Source organism: Agelaius tricolor, unplaced genomic scaffold (genome assembly GCF_023055355.1).
Source record: "Agelaius tricolor isolate 1412-34295 unplaced genomic scaffold, bAgeTri1.0.p SCAF_2, whole genome shotgun sequence".
Classification (NCBI taxonomy): domain Eukaryota; kingdom Metazoa; phylum Chordata; class Aves; order Passeriformes; family Icteridae; genus Agelaius; species Agelaius tricolor.
In genome coordinates, this window is record NW_027269262.1 from 33,903,832 (window position 1) to 33,923,463 (window position 19,632).

At 36.9% G+C, this 19,632-nt stretch overlaps 1 protein-coding gene across 1 annotated transcript in view; it reads right to left on the reverse strand.

Annotated features, from left to right (window-relative positions):
- Positions 1–1,517: 1,517 nt before the first annotated feature.
- The window catches only part of ELP2 (elongator acetyltransferase complex subunit 2), a 37,792-nt gene continuing 19,677 nt past the window's right edge, over positions 1,518–19,632 (reverse strand). The window contains exons 11-22 of the mRNA XM_071455619.1: positions 18,344–18,475; positions 17,720–17,869; positions 14,852–15,040; positions 12,739–12,808; positions 11,074–11,169; positions 10,895–10,952; positions 7,424–7,496; positions 6,835–7,021; positions 5,128–5,249; positions 4,489–4,631; positions 3,860–3,973; positions 1,518–2,980 (exon numbers count right to left, since the gene is read on the reverse strand). Coding sequence (XP_071311720.1) covers positions 2,824–2,980; positions 3,860–3,973; positions 4,489–4,631; positions 5,128–5,249; positions 6,835–7,021; positions 7,424–7,496; positions 10,895–10,952; positions 11,074–11,169; positions 12,739–12,808; positions 14,852–15,040; positions 17,720–17,869; positions 18,344–18,475 — 1,491 coding nt within the window. The 3' untranslated portion in view covers positions 1,518–2,823. The remainder of the gene's footprint in view (positions 2,981–3,859; positions 3,974–4,488; positions 4,632–5,127; positions 5,250–6,834; positions 7,022–7,423; positions 7,497–10,894; positions 10,953–11,073; positions 11,170–12,738; positions 12,809–14,851; positions 15,041–17,719; positions 17,870–18,343; positions 18,476–19,632) is intronic.

The following is a 19,632-nucleotide window of genomic DNA, read 5'->3' on the forward strand; positions in this document are numbered from 1 at the left end:
TAAATATTTTGGAAAACAGAGATTAGTCAGAGTTACCAAAGCGATGTTTTCAATAGCTCACGGTTCAATTATTGACTTCCTTGAAATTTTCAACTGCCTCTAGTTACTTCTGAAGTCTCAGCCCACAAGAGAAACAGTAGGATAGCACTTTTTTTAAGGCTTAGCATGATGCATAACCTGCTCCTTCTTTGCCATTTCATAACTGAAGGAATTAACACAATCAATAGCTTGGCAGCAGTGTTTAGGGAGCTTGCCACGTGGAGCCCAGGTAGGAGCAGCCCAGGAGTTCAAGCTGAAGGTCAGCATCCCACATCCTCCCAGTTTACACAAACAGCTTGTTTTGCCCTCCTCATGCACCAGACACCACAGCATGCTCACCTCTAATGTCAGTGTTAGCATGGCTTGTTGGTGCAACACAGACTTGAGGATGCCTACACCTGCATCCTGGACTGAAAGATTTAAGATTGCTTTGGACAATCTCAATAATGATTTGATTTTGGTAACAAACAGCAAGACCCATGCCATTTCTTGCTTGCTTTGTCACATACACCTCTGCTGTAAGACAAAACAATCCTCCTCCTTTAGCCTGATTACATAAAACAGTTTGTTCACATCTTTGACCACAAAGTCTCTTCAAATTTAGCATAAAGCCAGTAAATACTGATAATGTGCATCCAAAATCTTCATGGGATGGCTTTACCTCATATGTATTAAAAGGTAACAAAATGTTCTTTTCAAAACTTCAGTTTATCCCATCAATTTTCTCAACTCCATTTTCAATGGCACCATACAACAAGCAGAGAATTTCAGAGTGCCAGGTACATTGATAGCAGCTCATTCCATAGTATCTTTTACATGCTGATTTACGTTTTGAAAGACATGAGTGGATTTATGAGAAGATAAAGGTGTATATTAAAGTCACACCTACTAAATGCATAGCAAAGTGATGTGTGAGCAAAAGGAATATCATACATAAAATATTAATCATGTGTTGAGGTGTTTAACTTCTAACTTAATTGAAAATTTAAAGTGTGTATTTTAAACATTTAGCCTTAGGAGACCAACAGACTAATCCAGTGCATTTAAAGCTGGAACAATGAATATGATTGAGTCACCAAGTCCCAGGGGTAATGGAGTGGATTACTAAATCCTCCTAGTAGCTCATGCTTGTTAATGACAGTATTTCACAAAATAAAAGAGAGGGACAACCAATATGATATTTCATTGTCAACTACAGCTCTTGTTATGTGGCCACTATAGAAGTGGCCACATAACAAGATGTACTATTATTGAAAAGAATTGTGCAGTATTATCATCAAATTTTAAGAGACAAGATCACAATTGTGACACAGAATGAAGACCCACTTTTGGCAGCTTTTTGAAACCTCACAAGTGATAAGTTACGTCTTTCTCTTGTCAGGATATAGTTGCTTAAAAATTCCCAGACAAGTGAAATAGAATACTCAAATACTTGAATGCTAAAGCACTCGTGTAAGGAAAGCACTGGGTACCACAAGTAAAATGTAGCAAATTATCTTTATTAATAATTTTTTTTTATTCCCCTGTCCCCATTTTAAAGAATGGTTTTGGTTTTTTTTAATGGCTGAAAAACAGAACTGAAAATAAAGAGCTAAAATACAAAACCTTTCAAGGCATAAACACAAAACCTTTTTCAAGGCATAAACCATAATTACTCTGAAGACAGTATAGCCCACTCTGAAAGAGCTACACTCTTAATCTAAATATCCAACATAGCAGAAAGTTAAACAGAATTCCCACTGCCAGTTACAGGTAGCAAGCAGTTCTGGAATAACAATTTCACTGTCGAAGTTTAACTAATTTCTAAGTTAGACTTTGGAATCAGATACAGACCTGCTGATATGAAGTCTTTCTGAAGTACTCTCAGTCTATTAGCACTCTACCTAAATTACACTGTGGGACAGCTAAGTTAACTTGTTTTTTCACAAGGGCAAAGAGGGAGCCCTCAAAAGTCAGGAAGAGCCCAAAGGCATTGTAAGGAATGGCTGCCTCCTTTTAGCTCCTGCCTAGTGATATCCATAAGCTATTCTAGTCTGAACTGTAGAGGACAGCCCTCCAACAGTCTCAGAGGTGGCTCTTCTATCACACTCTGCTCAGGGAGGGCTCACAGGGGAAACATCTTAAGATTTAAGATTTCTCTGAGTTCAGCTTTAAGTCCCACCTGACCAAGAAGTATGAGTTCAGTCCTGTAAAGCGAAGTAAGGGAATAAAAGCAAGCAGGACTGTCCAAGCATCTGAACACAAACTACTCCTTCCAGAGTCAGGCTGCCTCAGACTTGGACCAGAGCTCTAATACACATTCAAAGGCAATTCAGAGAAAGTTCCATGTTTAACCCGGATCTCCGGCTGCACATGCCTGAACACACACTGGCAGCACTGGCAGGCCCACCAAGAGTTAACTTTAATAGCAAGAGGAGATAAAAAAATTCAGTACTGCAAGTGGAATCTCAAGCACAGAAGTGCCCCAAGTGTCAGCAGCTTCCCACCTACCCTTTGAGTCACAGCAAACAAAGCTCTCTCATTATCCTCCCATGCCCTACCCCAACATCCCATCCCTCAGTTTCAGGATATTCACCAAACAAAACATATACTTCAAATTCCCAGAACTGCAGGATTAGAAAAATATTTGACATTTCAAACTTCCACTAAAGTTGCTTTAATAAGTTACATGTAAGATATTTTACTTTCCACAGCAGAAAATAGAAAATTCAATAATCAAAGTGGCTAAAAAGTTGAAATGAAATGCTGTGAATCTGTTTGGCACAAATAGGCCTGCTGTCTTTGCTAAAGAGCAAATCTGTTGACATTGAATATTTTAACACAGTGATCAGCTCCACAACTTGCAAGCTGCAACCACTTGCTGCTTCTCTCATCATTATGTCCAGCTCTGCCTGCATGATGTCTCCAGCATAAGCGCTTCACAGCAAGAGCATGGCTTTGGCTGCAACAAAAAGAAATCCATACGTAACTGCAAAATGTTAAACACAGTCAGGCATGTGAGTGTAAACATCAACATTCCTGTAATTAGTACTCTTCAGTTAACACTACCAACTGAGGAAAAACTGACTTGTGACAACCAGCAGGTATTAAGTTCTTATTAAGTAGGGTCATTAACACTAATGACATTTTATCCTCTCACTCATCAATAATTCAAACAGCTATTGATTTTCAGTTTTGCCATATTAAGCTGGAGGTCAAGTACTCAGTTACTTAGATATGACAGATTTCTGGCTTTTAGCCTGCAATTTCCTGTTATCTGGTGTCTCTTTTCCATTCACTGCAAGCACACACAGGCCAAAGTCACCATCAACTTCCATTTCTGTTACTATCAATGCCAGTGTGTTATAGAAGAACCCAGGGGAGGGCTTCAAGGAGTGCTGAAACATTTCAAGTCTCTCCACAGTCTCTCTAGAAGTCACTGCAGCAGCCCCACATATAGCTTGTCATTCCTTTGGTTTCTGCTGGAAGCTGCCCACCAAAGCTTGCTGTCACCCACTCCTAAAGGTTTTGCTGATGTACATAGACAGCAATCCTTTCCACTCTCTTATCAGTATTTTCTATCATCATATTTATGACTAAAAGTAAAGCTTTTTTTTAAGTAGGGTTTTTTAACACATCTAAATAACTAATATTTTTATTTCTGGGTTTTGCTTCAAGACATCTTTAAACTTTCAGGGATCAAACTTTTCTTAAAAGGATAACAATTTTTGATACAGAAATAAACTAGATTCATACATTTTATACTATAAGAACAGAACTCCAGCACTGTTAGTCTGAAGAATAATATTTCATTGCTCCTAATTCACTTCAAAAGACATACCTGTTATCTATCTCAACACCTGTGGTCCAGTCAGTCAGTGCTGCTTCTTTCCCACTTTGCTTCCATGTGTACAAGGTAATCTTCCCATTCTCTAGGCCTACTGCAACAATGTATCTATCAAGACAATAATTACATTCATTTCATTAGAAATTACAGACAGCTCAGTGAGGTCAGTTCTAATGCAGGATAGAAAGAAGAGCACTCAAGCACTGTTGTTGCACCCTGCCCTTTAAATCGGTATTTACTTTTCCATGAAAAAAATTAATTCATCAAAGCTGCTTCACAAAAAAATTAGCAAAGCAGAAACCTGTTACATATATTTGGTTAGGAAAAAATAAGGAGGTTATCACAACATCAGATCAGTCAATATTTTTGGAAGAATTAATGTGTTTCAGGTGTGTCCATGTATCTCTCCCACTTTTATTTTTCTCATTACACTGCTTGGAAAAGCCACGCCTGAAAGGGTGGCTAGGAAAGAAAAAAAGTAGAGGTCATTCTGTTAAAGAATGGTCAAAACAATTGACAGGTAGATTTAGGGAGCTGTTTAGCCACAGGAAACTAGTTGACTAAAAGGATAAATACTAATTTCAGATTAAACACAAAATGACAATACAGAAAACCAGTAATACCTTCCATCAGGAGTAAGCACACGGCTGATACCAACAGCAGTCACAGAATCCCCAGCATCCAGCACTGTTGAACAAGGCTTGATTGAATCCAGCTCATTCCCTTCAGAAATCACTGGCAAATCACATTGGCCCCAGATAATGACCTGTAAGCAAAAAAGTCATCTATGAACTTCCACTTTAATCTTCTTGTAAATGCACATACAAAAACATAAGGAATAACTTCATTAAAATAATTTCAAGGCACAGCGGATAACCCTAAAAATGGTAAAAACACTCTCTACCTACAAAGATTCAACTTTGTAGGCAGTCTGTCTGATTTCATGAAAGTTACTGACAACAAAACCAGATTCTGTTATGAAAGTTAAAGAAAAACTTGAGACCCATAGAATTATGTGACATATGCTTGTCTTACTGCATGAAAAAAGAAGAGAGAATGTCCAACTGGCAGCCCACAGTCTTGTATATACATATTCAAGCACTTTATTTAGCTTATGAAAGTATCACTGATTTCTGCGCTAATACACGCAATAAGATTTTTGTGTATATATAAAATAGGGGCTGATTAGAACACAGTGTTTGTTATTCTAAAAGACATTTAAAACAACCCTGGGCTTTCTAAATTCCTTTAAAATTAATTACCTTTTTGTCCCGACTTCCAGTAATAAAATACTTGCTGTCTGGTGTCCAATCACAGGACCAAATGATTCGACTGTGAACAGCTGTATTTTTATCTGTGTATGCACAGCAAGTGAAGACTGGTCCTGGAATAAAACATGTAGAGGAAAAAGCCTTGTTTCAACTGTTTTACATATTAAAAGTGATTCTTACTCTTACTTAACTCTATGCCAGAACTGCAAGAATACTTTGACATTATTCCACTCATCTTTAAAGTATTCAACTGGGAATACTTAGGACTATATGAGGTTTTTTTCCAGCACTTACCACAGTGATAACTAGCACCTGTTCAAGACCATATCAGTAAGACCTTATAGCCCTAAAGCAGTAGGAACAGTTCAATCTTTTAAATATATTTCTTTTTCAGAAGAATTTAAGTAGAACACCTTCAGGTTATGTCTATCAAATTTTTTTAAGAACACTGACTTCAGAAGTTTTTGAATAGTGCAACATTTACTTGTGTTCACATTTCCCCAGTAATTTCACTAAAGCTCCTATTTACTAGTAAAGTCCCAACTGCTCAAATCATAATGGTCCAATTGTAAAGATTAATGTGTTCCTAAAGAGACAAGCTTATACTTCAGCATGTATACAATCAGGCACTATATCTGATCAGCAGAGAAATGAGAATGCTTTTCCTAAGTAGAAAAGGTTGTCATTTTGCAGCACAGACTTTAAATAACCACTTCTTGGGATGCCAATAGCAGCAGTTTTGCTTTACACTGATAATGATGTTATTTGTAGACAGAAGGGTTATTGATGAACAGATGAAAAGAGGATTTCCTCTACTTGCTATGACTATTCATGATCCTTATCCTGAACCATTGTTTAACTACTGTAGACAATATGCCAGGCTTTAGAATAGAAGTCTGAAAAGAACAGAAATTCAAGCCAGGATACAACTGGACACTGTCTGAAGGGGCCAAAACTCACTGCCAAGTCTCTAGGAACATTCTATAGAGCCCAGCAGTGTTTATATGCTATTAAGCCAAGAGTGCAATGATAATCGCTTTCAGCACAAGCATCTGTTCTAGGATTCCATTAAAGTGTTCAATAGCAATCTCCTCATGATTTTGCAAGGCTCAAAGTCTTAATGAGAAAGTCAACTGAATCCTTACTATCAGCTCTTTTTCCAGACATAGCCAGTTCTAGTCAAATTAATCAATTGTGTAGGATTATCAGAAAGCCACACCAAAGACAGAGATTAATCCTGTCAAGAGTCTCCAAGTGTCATGCCATGCAAGCAGGGACAAGGCAGCCTGTGCAGGATACGGGTGCAGCACTGAACCTTCCGGCTATGCCTGCACAGAACTCTGCAATGAAGGCTCTCCTTGACAGAATGCCAATCTGAAGCTCAGCTTGTGTACTTGATTTCAGTAAGTCAAATGTACAATCACACGCAGAAAGCACGAGGACTTCATTACATCCATCAATTAAACACTATCTAAAGCCTGATTATATTCTTCTCTGCATTTTAATTTCCTTTTTATGTTTCCACACATTAATTGCATTTCTTAAATTCACAAGAGCCTACAATACTAATAATTCTCCAAAGTTTCAAGCAAAATGTCCATTAAAATATTTTATCAATTCTCTTTCAAATATTTTGCAGTCAAAAATACTGAACAAACTGCCAAGTCTACAAATGCATACATTCATTTCACATCTTACCTGACTCTGAGGAATCCTGTTTCCTCCACAGTGACCAATTCCTGTCTCTAGAAACAGCCAGTAAAAAGCTGTCATCAGGAGAAAATGCCAGCTGAGTAACAGTCAGATTGTGAAAAGACAAACTCTGCAGTTTCTTCCAAGAAGCAGTGCTCCACAAAATAATTGCTGCATGTTCTTTTTTGGAAGCCTGTATGGATGGAAAACAGTATGAATGTGAATTAATGAGAGCAAGTATAAAAGTCACACACTTCAAAAGTAGTAAGATATTAGCTTGTTTTTAGGCTTGCAATCCAGTAAGACCCTACTTCCCTCTGGGAAGTTTCAACATTGTTTCCCTACTTTCTTCTAATGCTGAGAATATATCAGTAAGAAAACATTTCAGACCTGTATTTCTTAGAATTTATCTTACTAATATCTTCAAATGAATCATACACAATGTAGGAATAATAACTCATTGGCAATCCACCCTCACCTTTGCAAGCCAGCTGTCACTTACACAAAATCTTTCACATTTTGTGAGAAAGAAGAGGATTCAGCCCTAGAAACTGGACAGCACTTTTCACTAGGTGGTGCTAGAATCTTTTCTTACCTTACATGCTGAGGCAATTAGAGTGTTTGAATTATTGCAAGCAACACAAAAAATTTCATATCCATGTCCATATCTGAAATACACGTGAAAACAAATTTAACACATCACAATCATTTCTGCAGTATGTATCAAAGTTGTTACATTAATTTAAATCCCTTTTCAAAAATGAAAGGCACCTGCCAGGAACTTCTCACCACTGTTTCTGTATTACATCCCAAATATTTTGTTCAGCTTTCAGTTTAAACATCTGCACAATTTTTTCCACTAGAAATTGGCTACAGAAAAATCTTTTCAGCACATTCCATAGTCTTAAAGCATCAGCACTGCAAAAACCACCCTAATGACTAACAAAGCAGATTAAAGCAGCATTTAATGTATCCTTATTTTCTTAAAAGGCAATTTTAACACTACCAATAAAAATCATAAGCCACATATTTGAAAATCACTGAAGAAATATGCCACAAACACACAGTCAAAGCATGCCTATTTTGTGAAATACAGCAAGAAGATTTCTGAACTAAAAGGAAGTGTTAGAAAAGGAAAAAAACCTCTGTAAAACCCCCAAAATTTCTAGCCTTCTCCAGAATTACATTTTTTAATCAGTGTTCACATGAGTTCTGCTGAAATCCAAGCTCATATATCCAGATTGGTATTTAATTAATAAGAAGAAATTCCATACAGACTAACACAAATCTAGCACCACCAAATGACAAATTACTGTCTGGATCTGTTGAACCAAGTCCGAAGCATCATCGCTGGGCATACCCCATCAAGAGACTGCCAAAGCCATATCTGAACACTGGGAATGCACTGGCTTTTATGAAATGTAACTGTGCCTGGACCTTTTAACAGGGAGAGCGACTGCTGTGTACCCCTAACTGAAATGTTAAGTTGTAAATTTGAGTGTATTTAGAATGATGAAGGTACTACTGCATGTCTTACTCTTAATTTGCCACCAGCTGGAGTTTTACCATAATGCTTACTTTTAAAGCACATTTCTGGAAACTGTTTTGTAGTGAAAACTGCTGCAAGCCAATTTTCTGAAACTAAAAAATATTTATTGTCTCAAAAGTATAAATTTCCTGAAATTCAATGACGGGAAAATAACCTGTGAAACAAATCCTCAGTTGTTTTGGTTTTAATCTCCTAAAAATAGTATTTGAAGAGCAGTTGATTTCAAGCTTCTGCATGCAAAGCTTCTTTTGCTAAATTGAAATGTCAAAATGTAACCATTCCTACTAAATTAACAGAAAACATAAAATATTTTCTCTTGCAAAGTTACATGAGCAGGACTATTTTAAGTCAGACCAGCAGCTGTACAGACCATTGCTGTCTCCAGCAGAGAGAATTAAGCTATTGGCAACAGGAGATGCTGTTTTAAAGGAGTGTATATGAGCCTGGACAGCATAGGAGCTACAATACAGTCCCATCTTCTGATCCCACAAACAAAATCTGATTTCTTCACTACATAGTAGACCACCAAATAAAGGTTCACAATGGAGAAAAGTAACTGCATGAATGAATAATGAAATGGTATTTTCAACCACAGGCAATTTTGCCTCAGCATTGTACAATGTACAGCATTTTTCAATGGACAGGTAGACTGAATGGACTTTCAAGTGTCCAGACAAATGAATACAGTAATTTTCTAGTGTCAAAAAGGATCTCTTCCAACTTCCAAGTGTATTACATGAAATGTACATACATACAAACATATATATTTATGTTATCACTCAAGCTTTAATCTCAGCATGCTGCATATGAACTCTCTATGATCATTTTCCAAGGGGATAAAGATTAGCATATTCTCACAAAATTTACCAAGTTATTATATTATGCAAAAATTCAGCCAGTTCTTCATACTAAAACCTCCTCAACCAAACACTTTGCAAAACCCAACACTAATCCTTCAAAATTTGGTGTCAAGTTAGAGCTAGGAATACACAAATGTCAATGACAAACAAGCTATTTTTAGCAAGTCAGTGCTTCACACTGTTCTTCTGCTGCTATGGCAACTTGAAATCTACATTATGTGATTTCATGTTACTTCTTTCAAGATTACTCTGACCAAAAAATCTGAAAGTCTATGAATGCTTTACATCTTGTTGCTCTTGCATAAAATGATCTATATCATTAGCTGTGTCTCTAAAACCAGAAAAAACTGCTCAGATAAAAGTCATCTGAAGACTGTCATATAACAGAGTTATTTTAATGAATGCAAGATATAAAGGCAGATAAGCAGTACTCCCATAGCAGAGTATAAAATATTAATGTCCCACTACACTTTGTGAAATGTCAAAGGCAAATGAAGAATTTTGGCCTTGGCTCCTTTTCACTCCTTAAACATCCCTTATCAATCTACTTATGTGAGTGCATTAGCAGCCATAGAATGCACAGAAGAAACAGTTAAAGTAACAGCTAGAAATTACAAAATGTGCAGATATGGTCTAACATCCTCTGGCCTTCCTCCTAAAATCATTTTTGAGTATAAACACAGTAACAGAGCTTTAAAGCATTCAAATCAGATTTACTGCCCAATTGATGGCAAAGATAAAACTCTCACAGAACTTCCCCTTCGGTCCAATGAAGCAAGCTGCACAGCATTTTCTCAAAGCTTTTTATTTCCTTCCTCACAAAACTGGTAATGTAACTGTAATGTTCCTTCCACACAAAAGTGGTGACTTTAACCATTAGCAAAGGCTCAACAATCTTCTTGTTCCAGTCTAAGACCCTGCTCAGGAGATTCAGATAAATAAACCCACAAGAGATTGAGATTATTCCATTTCTTTGTGCTATACTTTGATACTAAAACTTTAAAGATTTTAGAAGTATAGCCTCATGTTACTGAGATCCTTAAGAAACAAATCATGTGAAAATTGTTGTGAATTTCAGAAAAGGAAGAAAACACAGCAGAAGAATTCTAAAACCCTGCAACCTCAAAACAATTATCATGGCCATGTAACTCCATTATCTTTGCAACTGACAATCACTCTGTCAGCATTCAATACTCAAACTAGCCTTGTAACCATCTTACTCAACACTTATCACTTGACACACTAGAGTGCAGCTGGCTCCATCTATTGCACCTTACAACTCTGACAGGAGTTAGGGGCAAGCTCCTCCATTGATGCCTCAGCCTCTACTTCCACACCACATCTGCAAGCCCGCCCCATGAAGTGGAAAGTAGCAAAAAATTCCTTACACAGAGAGACCTTCAGTATAGATAAGGCTTAAAGGAGAAACAACCAACTAAAATAAAACTGTGACACATCAGTTCTAACTGCCATTTTCTTCACTGTTTCCTAATTTACATATATTTATATGTAATTTATTTATTTTACAAGCAATACAGCACACACAAAGTCAAATGACAGTACAACAGGAAGACTTACAAGACTAGGCTACATTAACATTTTGCAACAGCTTTCTGGAAATTTTGTAACAAAGAACAAAAGGAAAAATAGAACTTACAACTTCTGAATTTCAGGCCATAAGGTATTCTGCAGCAAGTGATCCTCTGGTGGAGGTTCTGAAAAAGATTTGTACCGCCTATTCAAATTTGACTTTTTCAGATCAGCTAAATAATGCTTCAAGTTTATGATTCAATTAACCTCATTCTCTATTACCTATAATAGGAATAATTCTCATACCTGTAAGGATCAAGGGTTGAAAATAAATCTCTGGATACTGATTTGAAATGGTATTAAATGATTCTTCATCCTCATCTGGTTGAACAGCCATATCTCCTATTAAAATAAGAACTTCATTAGCTAGAGAACATACTAGAAAGGAGGGAAAATATGAGGATTTATTATAGTAAAAAACATCTATATTTTTTTCAAGTAGTTGAAACTAGGTTTCTCTGCTTGCAGAGTTACAATAATATGAATACTAGAAGCTAGTTATTACAGTGCATATGAGAATGAGAAGATTTAAAGAAAAATAATAATCTAACCTTCATTTTGAAACTGACCTCTCTCCATCAGCACAATCTTTCAGAGATTCCTAAAAAGAATTTCACTGAGCAAAGCAGTCACCGGAGTTCAATCTGTGTTTCCCCAGTGTTAAACCTTTCTTTCTGTACTTGAAAAGACTAAGACAAAAATCTCTGATACAAGTGATGAGTTTCTAAATTTGATGTAGATCACTAAATGAAAACCTATATTTGAGCAGGTGTAGCTATAACTTGCAAACTTGAGCAAAAATGCTGAGGGCTCAGTCCTTAGCTTTAAGCAAAAGTATCAGAGGTAACCATAACTAGTTAATTGTAAGTGAAAATTCAACTCTGTCCTTCCTTCTGAAGGCATTAAGAAAAAGCTACAGAGATGGGGAACTGTTCCTCTCAGACAGAATCTACCCTTTTGCCAAATGTGCCTCTCAAGCACAGCAGTTTCAAAAAGAAGGTACAGAAAAAGCAAAGCAAAGACTATCTTCTCACTCATCCCATCTTTGCTCTCTTTGAAAATGAAATGAGCACCATTCATCTGAGACCACTGTCTGATCACCAGAAGATTCCTCTGCAGAGTAAGTGAGATCACATCTGTGGTGTTTTACCCTCAGCCATCAATGCCGACAGCACTGTGAGAGCAGTGGTGGATGATGCAGGGTTCTATTTGTTGTGCTGCTTCTGGTTGTGCCACATGAAATCAATGGAAATTGGTTATTCTCTGTGTGGCAATAATCTAGAAGAAGGAGGTTTTATTCCCCCTCTCACTGGAAGACCTCATGAGTTAGCAGGGGAAAAAAAAGTTTGCCAAAATATATTTACAAGATATTTGAAGTACAACCAGGTTGTTTTTTCTCTACAAATTATTTAGGAAAATTTGGCTTATTGCCATTGAAGACCCTGGAGACAAAGCTTATTAAAATGCTTCCTTTTGTAGATCACACCTTCTGATAAAGCTTTAGGCAGAGAAAAAAAACAGATCTGACCTAATTTGAACATTCCACTATAGTGCATTTTTACCAGAGGCTTTATGAAAAACGAGATCCCTGATCTCATTCCCAGCATCAGGAAAATACTTTTTATCATTCTAGGGAGATGTCTGTCCCTCCTTCCCTGTTCCCCCACAATGTAACCTCCACTGCCTCTCCAAGATATTAGCTACTGTTGGCTAATTCTTTCCTGTGTTTTTTTACTTTAAAACACCATGTTTAGGCGCTAGCAAAGAAATAAACACTTTGCATTATTTTATTTCTAGATTCTGAACTTGCAGTCAAGCCTACACTTACAGACCTAATATGTACACTAAAACAATCCCTTAATTAAAGTTTCCACATGAAACACCACAACCATTATTTCTCACTAGCAATACCTTCAAAAACAGCTTTATTGGATAATCCCAAAGCTGGCACAGTTGCACCTTCTGGAAGATCAGATGACTGCTGAATTTAAGAAAAAAGAAAGGTTACACACAGATTGTCACATAGGCTTGGATTTCAAAGACCACAGCTTAAGGAACCCCCGAGAGCTTCTAGAGTTACTTTCCTAGAGAAGTGAAGGGGGCACTTTGAAAAATTCTTGTCTAGAATATACCCAGGACAAAACAAAGACCAGTACTCTGGCAGGAAGGGGAGAAGAAAAAAAAAAAAAAAAAAAACAAAACCAACAAAAAAAACCGCTTTTCTAAGGCCCCAGCTCAAGGATTTTCTTCAACACTAATTGCAGGTTTTCTTCCACAATTATATTTATTCTAGCACATACATTACAATTAATCTATTAACTGAGAGCACTGCAGTTTTTAACACAATAGAACTGGGAAATCGTTGTTCTGAAGTGAAATAATAAAGCAGCATTTTGGAAAAGAGAACAGAGGGTGACTGCCTGTGACCACAACTTGAAACACAGCTCAGTAAATAGTACTGAGATGTAGCTGGAATACGTGTCTGTTTAAAGCAGCACAAGGGAAGGACAAATCATCAGACAGAAAATACTTCCATAATGGTATTGGAAAAGAGTAAAAGTTTAGAAAGGGTAAGTGAACTTGGGGACCTTTGTGTAGAGATAAAAAAAGATTTAATAGCTGTAAACCCACTTCCTTACGGTATCAGGAAAGATCAAAGAGAGACTGTTTTACTGAATTAAATCAATATTTTAGGTGACAGCTTAAAATGTACTTAAATGTTCATAATTAGATGAGAAAATGTATCAGAGACCTAGACAAGCATAAGGCCTCTAAAACAAAAATGGTTCCCATTACAACCCGAAGCATAATACAATCCTATGAATTTGAACTGAATATAATCCTATTCAACCCTTTTAGAATATAAGACTGTTTTTTGGTTTCAGGTACTTTTTTGGGGAAGGCATTTAAGCCACATTAAGAAAAAGCTTTCCCACTTTAGTGATAAAAAGCTTTCACAGAAAACAATTTCAAGAAAGCTATTTAAAAGCAGCTGTATAATTACAGCTCATAAAGGCTTCCTATTTAACCAAAGCCCATATGAAACACTTTATGATATGAATCAAAAAACAGCACTCAGAGGAAGAGCCAATTAGAAAAGTCTAAATAAAGTAAAATAATGACATCTGCCACCCTTATAAAAGCACAATGTTATTTGTACAATGGTCATTATGCAAATGCTTACGAAGTCTTGTGGAATTAAATCACTAAGCAGCTACTTATGTAACTTCTTCTATCGAAAATGATTCTATTTCTATCCCAGATATTTCAAGTGTTAAATTAAATGGAAAGGCTAATCCATCTCTGAGAAACTGCACAGAAAACCCTGCTTTTGAGGGAGATATCTGAGGCACTGTACAGAGGCAACTATCTTAGATGAGTCTGCTCCACAAAACGCAGACAAAATCAGAATGAAACATAGCAAATGGGGAGCAAACAAAGGATAGCAGCACAGGACAGCTGACATACCCACAACTAAGAACTGGAATGTAAAGAAAATTTCCAATGCCAACAGGAAATAAAGCAAGTACATATTTATAAATATTTGTATGCAAGAACTAAAAATAGTGCTGAAATCTTTATGCTATCTCCAAGCGTGCAATTGCAAAAAAAAAAAAGTAGTAATACCAACACATAACCACACAACAATAATTAGAACTAGGTAAGACTACTACACCCTTAAATTAAGGGGAAATACATCAACAGGCTTTATTGTTTGCTTCATCCCCAAGTGTGTACAGTGGTCTGCTTTGGTTAGAGTTACCTAAAATTTACCCACACTCTTTTCAATCTTTTGACACAAGGTCTTGTTTGGTTTCAAACAGAACCCGTTTCACATAACAACACCATAAAAATACATATGAAACAACACACATGGAAGCAAGCAGAAGAGAAAGGAAAATGAGCTTATAGTTTCAGTACAATTAAAAGAATTTTTACAAAGTGCAATCTGACATTTCCTGAAGCATTATTTATTTTACATCTAAAGGGTTCTCTTCATATAGCATTGCTTTAGCACACTTACATGGGAGCAGAGCTTCTCCAGTGGGATCCCAGTGATGTTACTGAAGTTTTCTATAAAGTTCTTGGGAGCACGGAAAACTCGAAGCACTTTTTCATCTGCTCCTGACACGAACTCAAAGCGGCCGATCATTGCCAGACAGCGCAGGTCGTACCCGTGCACTTGAGGCCTGGCAATTTCATGCCACGTTACCTACGAGTGAGCAGACACACAGGCAAAACACAATTCTTAAACAGAGAAATAGGGCAATTTAAAGTTCCAAAAAAGCACCACTACTCAACTTGCTGAATTTATTAACACAAAGCAAAGTTAAGAACAATCTTCACTGATGTGCATAAAACTGGTGCTCACATACATCAGTTGAATCCTCTTTTTCCACCAAACCTTTCCTGTAATTAGTAAACTGTGTCACTGCACAGATGTGTTTAAGGCACTTACTGTGACTTCTTCATGCTAGACAGTCAGGAATAGAACATAATTTGCCTAAGCAAAAAGAGGTTTCTATCCTACTACTTCCAGGACTGTAGGTCTGAAAGACCTAAGGAAGGTAGTGATAATTATCCCACTTCCTTCATCTGTTCTTTCATAAAGAACAGCAGCACTGCTGTCAGCAGGCTACAGGTTCCTACTGTCCTCTTTTGTTTAAATATTTGATTCAAGTGAGACCATTTAATAGCAGCTTTGCAAAAACCTGACAAAACCATAATAGATTCTAAGTGTCATTTGATATTTCACCCAGATGATACTTCAGTTGGAAAAATTCAGCGTGAACTTTTGAGTTAAGAGCTAGCAGAACCAGAATCAATTGAAATAACTTAGACTACTTCAGTATTCTAATGCCTATAGCCAAGACTAGATATCATATAAGCAAAGGCATTATGTTGACTGTAAACTGCACATATCACCCTAAAAATTCAATTGAGTTTTGAATGTTGAAGTTTCTGATAGGACCTGAATGGGAGTTTGAGACATCCTACAAAACCTCATGATTTGAAAAGGGCTTGATTTTTTGGAACTTTAAATTGCCCTATTTTTCAGTGAGGAAAAAAATATGCATTCTTTAAAAAAAGATAAAATCAAACAGTGCAACATTCTTACCCTTTACTGGGTACATCTTTGCATACAACACAAAAAACTCAAACCCCAAACAAAGAGAGGGCTATATAAGTCATGCAATAAGCTCCTTCCAGAAAAATCAGGATGGAAATTTGCATAACAAATTGAAGCTGATGGTTATTTCTCTTTTCTGATATTCTGATATTGCATTCAACACTTTGTTTCCTTTTTATAGGGAAAAAAATGAGCTGTAATACTATCTTTCCATAAAGATCTGAACCATCCATTGTGTCTTGTTAAGACAAACATCAGATGTCACCTGTTGTAATTTTTCAGGTGCTAAACTTAGTGTGATAAAGAAAGTAAGGCATTTTAACAGCCTGTGTTATCCAAGTTCATGAGCAGAACTAAAAACTTTTCCAGGGTTCAGAAGGCCTGAATAAACATCTTCAAATGACCCATTTCTATGCCAGCCCTCCACTTCACCCATCCAAAAAGGATACTAAGGCTTTCTCCCACACTTCATGCAGCAGCAAATACCGAAACTACTTAGATTTACACCTGGTCAAATTAGTGGGAAGTCAAAGTACAAGAATTCAGTTCATGCCATATTTAGATATGAAGACTACAATCACTCTGCTAAATTGATTGATTCAAAAGTTTCAGGGTGAGCTGTGCATAAATCACACAAAGATCAGTTCTTTCAGAAGACAGGATTAAAAATTAGCAAGCAGCATACATAATAAAGAGTGGTACTTCAGTAGGTCAGAGAAAATGACATTGACAACCCTTGAATGCTGCCAACTTACATCACGTGCTAGTCCTTAACTTTGTTTTGATATATTTAATGTACCCTCCTGAGTGGAGATTAGGGTAAAAAGCATGGAAGGAAACTGGAAAATTTCCTTCCTACAACACAAGGCAAAACATAGGTTTTGAAATGAGACTGCCACCACTCCTGTGTGGCCTGGAAGAAGGAAATCAAAGCACTGATGACAAATTCACTCTCTCAGGTTTCAGACCTCCTCTGCTGGTCTACATTACAGAAACTTTGATGAGACAGCTCATCATAATAGTAGCTCATAATAGCCTCTCCAACCAATGGAATAGGGCCTTATTTGACTACAGTCAGTCTAGTTTCTGCCAGTTTCCTGAATGGAATACTGGTACTGTTCTGCCAGAAAAGGTTGTATTTGTAGAGGAGAAAAATGCATGAGAAACAAGCAACAGGAACTTCTAAACAGACTTTTCCCCAACCCAATGAAGGAGGAGTGAGCAAGCAGCTGTGTGGTCCTTAGTTGCTGGCTGGGGGTTAAAACAGGACAGGCACCAGCTGCACTCATGTAGTTCAGATAATCATTCTAGTAAAACTGAGTCATTAAAAAATTAATATAAAAAAATACAGTGAGAACTTTGTTTAGATTATGTTTGTGTAAAAAAACACAACCAAAGTTGATTTTCTTTATTATTACCTGCAGCAGTGTAGCCAATTGTTAAACACTGCAATAGGTGGTTATCAGTACCAGTCATGTATTTCTCCTTCTCAATTACTGCAGAGCCTGTTTTCCAAGACTCTGGGAGAACACTAACTGAAGGTAATCTGGACATAGACTCAGGATTGAACTGCAACCATACTGTGTGATTGCAAAAACTCTACCACTAATATTTTTAAAGTGAAAACAGCACATACTCAATTATCAAACCAAGCAGTTTTAAACCGATCATCGCTTGTGGAACTTGAAGGTTTGAGTTATATTCACATAATTCAGGACTGACCAAGTCCCCTTAACTTCACAAAATCTTTGAAGATCCTACCTCTGTTTCTTCCTTCCTTTTCCATGGAGCAAAGAGCCTCGTAGTTTGATCAAAGCCCACACTGATGACAAACTCTCCTTCTGGATCCCACTTCACATCTTCTACACTGTTAAAATGTCCTGAAATCACAACTTCTGGAGTCCATTCTTTCTATGAAAAGAGTTCCACAAAGAAGTAAGGAGTTTTTCATTTGACTGATTGGCACATTCTAAGCAAAATAAAACTATAAATGTGCTTATTAAGAAAGTAAGAAAAAGACTGGTAAATAGCAAATTATTAGAACTCAAGAGAGGCTGAAGAGACACAAATAATGATGTATTGCTCCTATCTGAAATAACCTTGTGTTATTTGTTCAGCTGTGAACAAAGCACAACCACAAAGGAGTTCAAGCTATTCAACTGACTTCTTACTCAAAGGTAAGAAACAGGGTGTAGAGTCTGGAGGATTTCAACCTTCCCTCTGTGCAGGAATGAGACTCCTACACAAAAGGACTATTTCAATCACTAATTTTAAATTATACTGTTACAGAATAACAAACAATAGTTTTAATAACAGAAATTTACCTCAAATGACTTAAAAGTACAATTCCTTTAAGTAATACTACTAACAAACAAACCAATGTACCTTATTAACTGTATCCTGTTTCCAAAGGTGTAGTGCTCCGTGGAAAGCATGAGCGATGATCATTGAACCATCTGGACTAAACTGACAGTCAAAAAATCCAAGAGTATTGCCACCCACTTCACCTACCCGAACCTAAATTAATGAACAGAAGTGAAATATCCATGAAAATGCCTTTCCATTCCTACAAAATCATTCTTACTTCATGAGATGAAAAACTACCTCTAGACAAGAGTTCACATTACACACACAAACACATTCGAAGAATATTTTAACTGCAAAGTTAAGCACTGAAACGTCATGGGAATTAAAGCTGTGTGCCAGCTGAATGGAGCTTCCCTTCGTAGACATCTCAAGATAGGATTCCCCCAAGGGAAAGAAAACTGTATAATAGATGAGATGCAACCCCAAATGTTCTGTGTTTCAGTCCAGCTTGTTGGATGCAACAGTTCCTTATCATCCGTTGCCTGGCTACTGCTCTGTTGCACAATAAAGAAAAATGATCCAAAGAAACAATAGTTCCCAAGTACATTTTTTTTTCCTACTTAATTTCCAAGATTCCCTAGCATACTTTCATTTCCCTGTTTCTCCATGAACAGCTGCAAACACTCCTTCTGTGGCATATTCTGGCCTCTGTTTTGTGCTTCTCTTATGACTTCCCATATATGCATGCATGCATACACACAGGCCTTACAGTTGCTCTAGTGCCCTTCCACTTTTTAAATTTTATTAAAAGATTAATAAAGTTACATTTTCAAGTTTTATTCAAGACAAGCTTTCAAGCTTTCAACTCCCCCATTCCTACACAGCCTCTTTTAAGACCAAAACAAAATGAACCAATGTGCCATTTTAAATGGCACTGCACTAATAGTTCAGTTTTATTAGCACTCATTCAAAAAAATACCACTCATATTGAAGTGACTTTGACATGCCATGCTAGAGGCAGAATTCTAGTCTCACCTCTGAGCAGGGGAATAAATTTCTGAAGACATCTTGTTCATCATATCATGATGAAAGAGAGAAACTGGGGTGTTTACCTTGTACCCTTCCTCCCTGCAGGCTATCAGCTCAGATTTTCCTCTCTGGATGCAAAATGGATTTTTGCAGTTAAAATGTCTGATCTGAACTTGAAGCTACACATTTGTGGTCAAACCAATACAAAGAGAATGTAAAATTAAAGAACCGCAACTTCCAACAAGCTTTACTACACGACCCATTTTTAGAAGCTTGTGAATTTAGCCACAACTCCCTGTTACACCTAGGGACATCAAATGGCACCTCTATGTGATTGC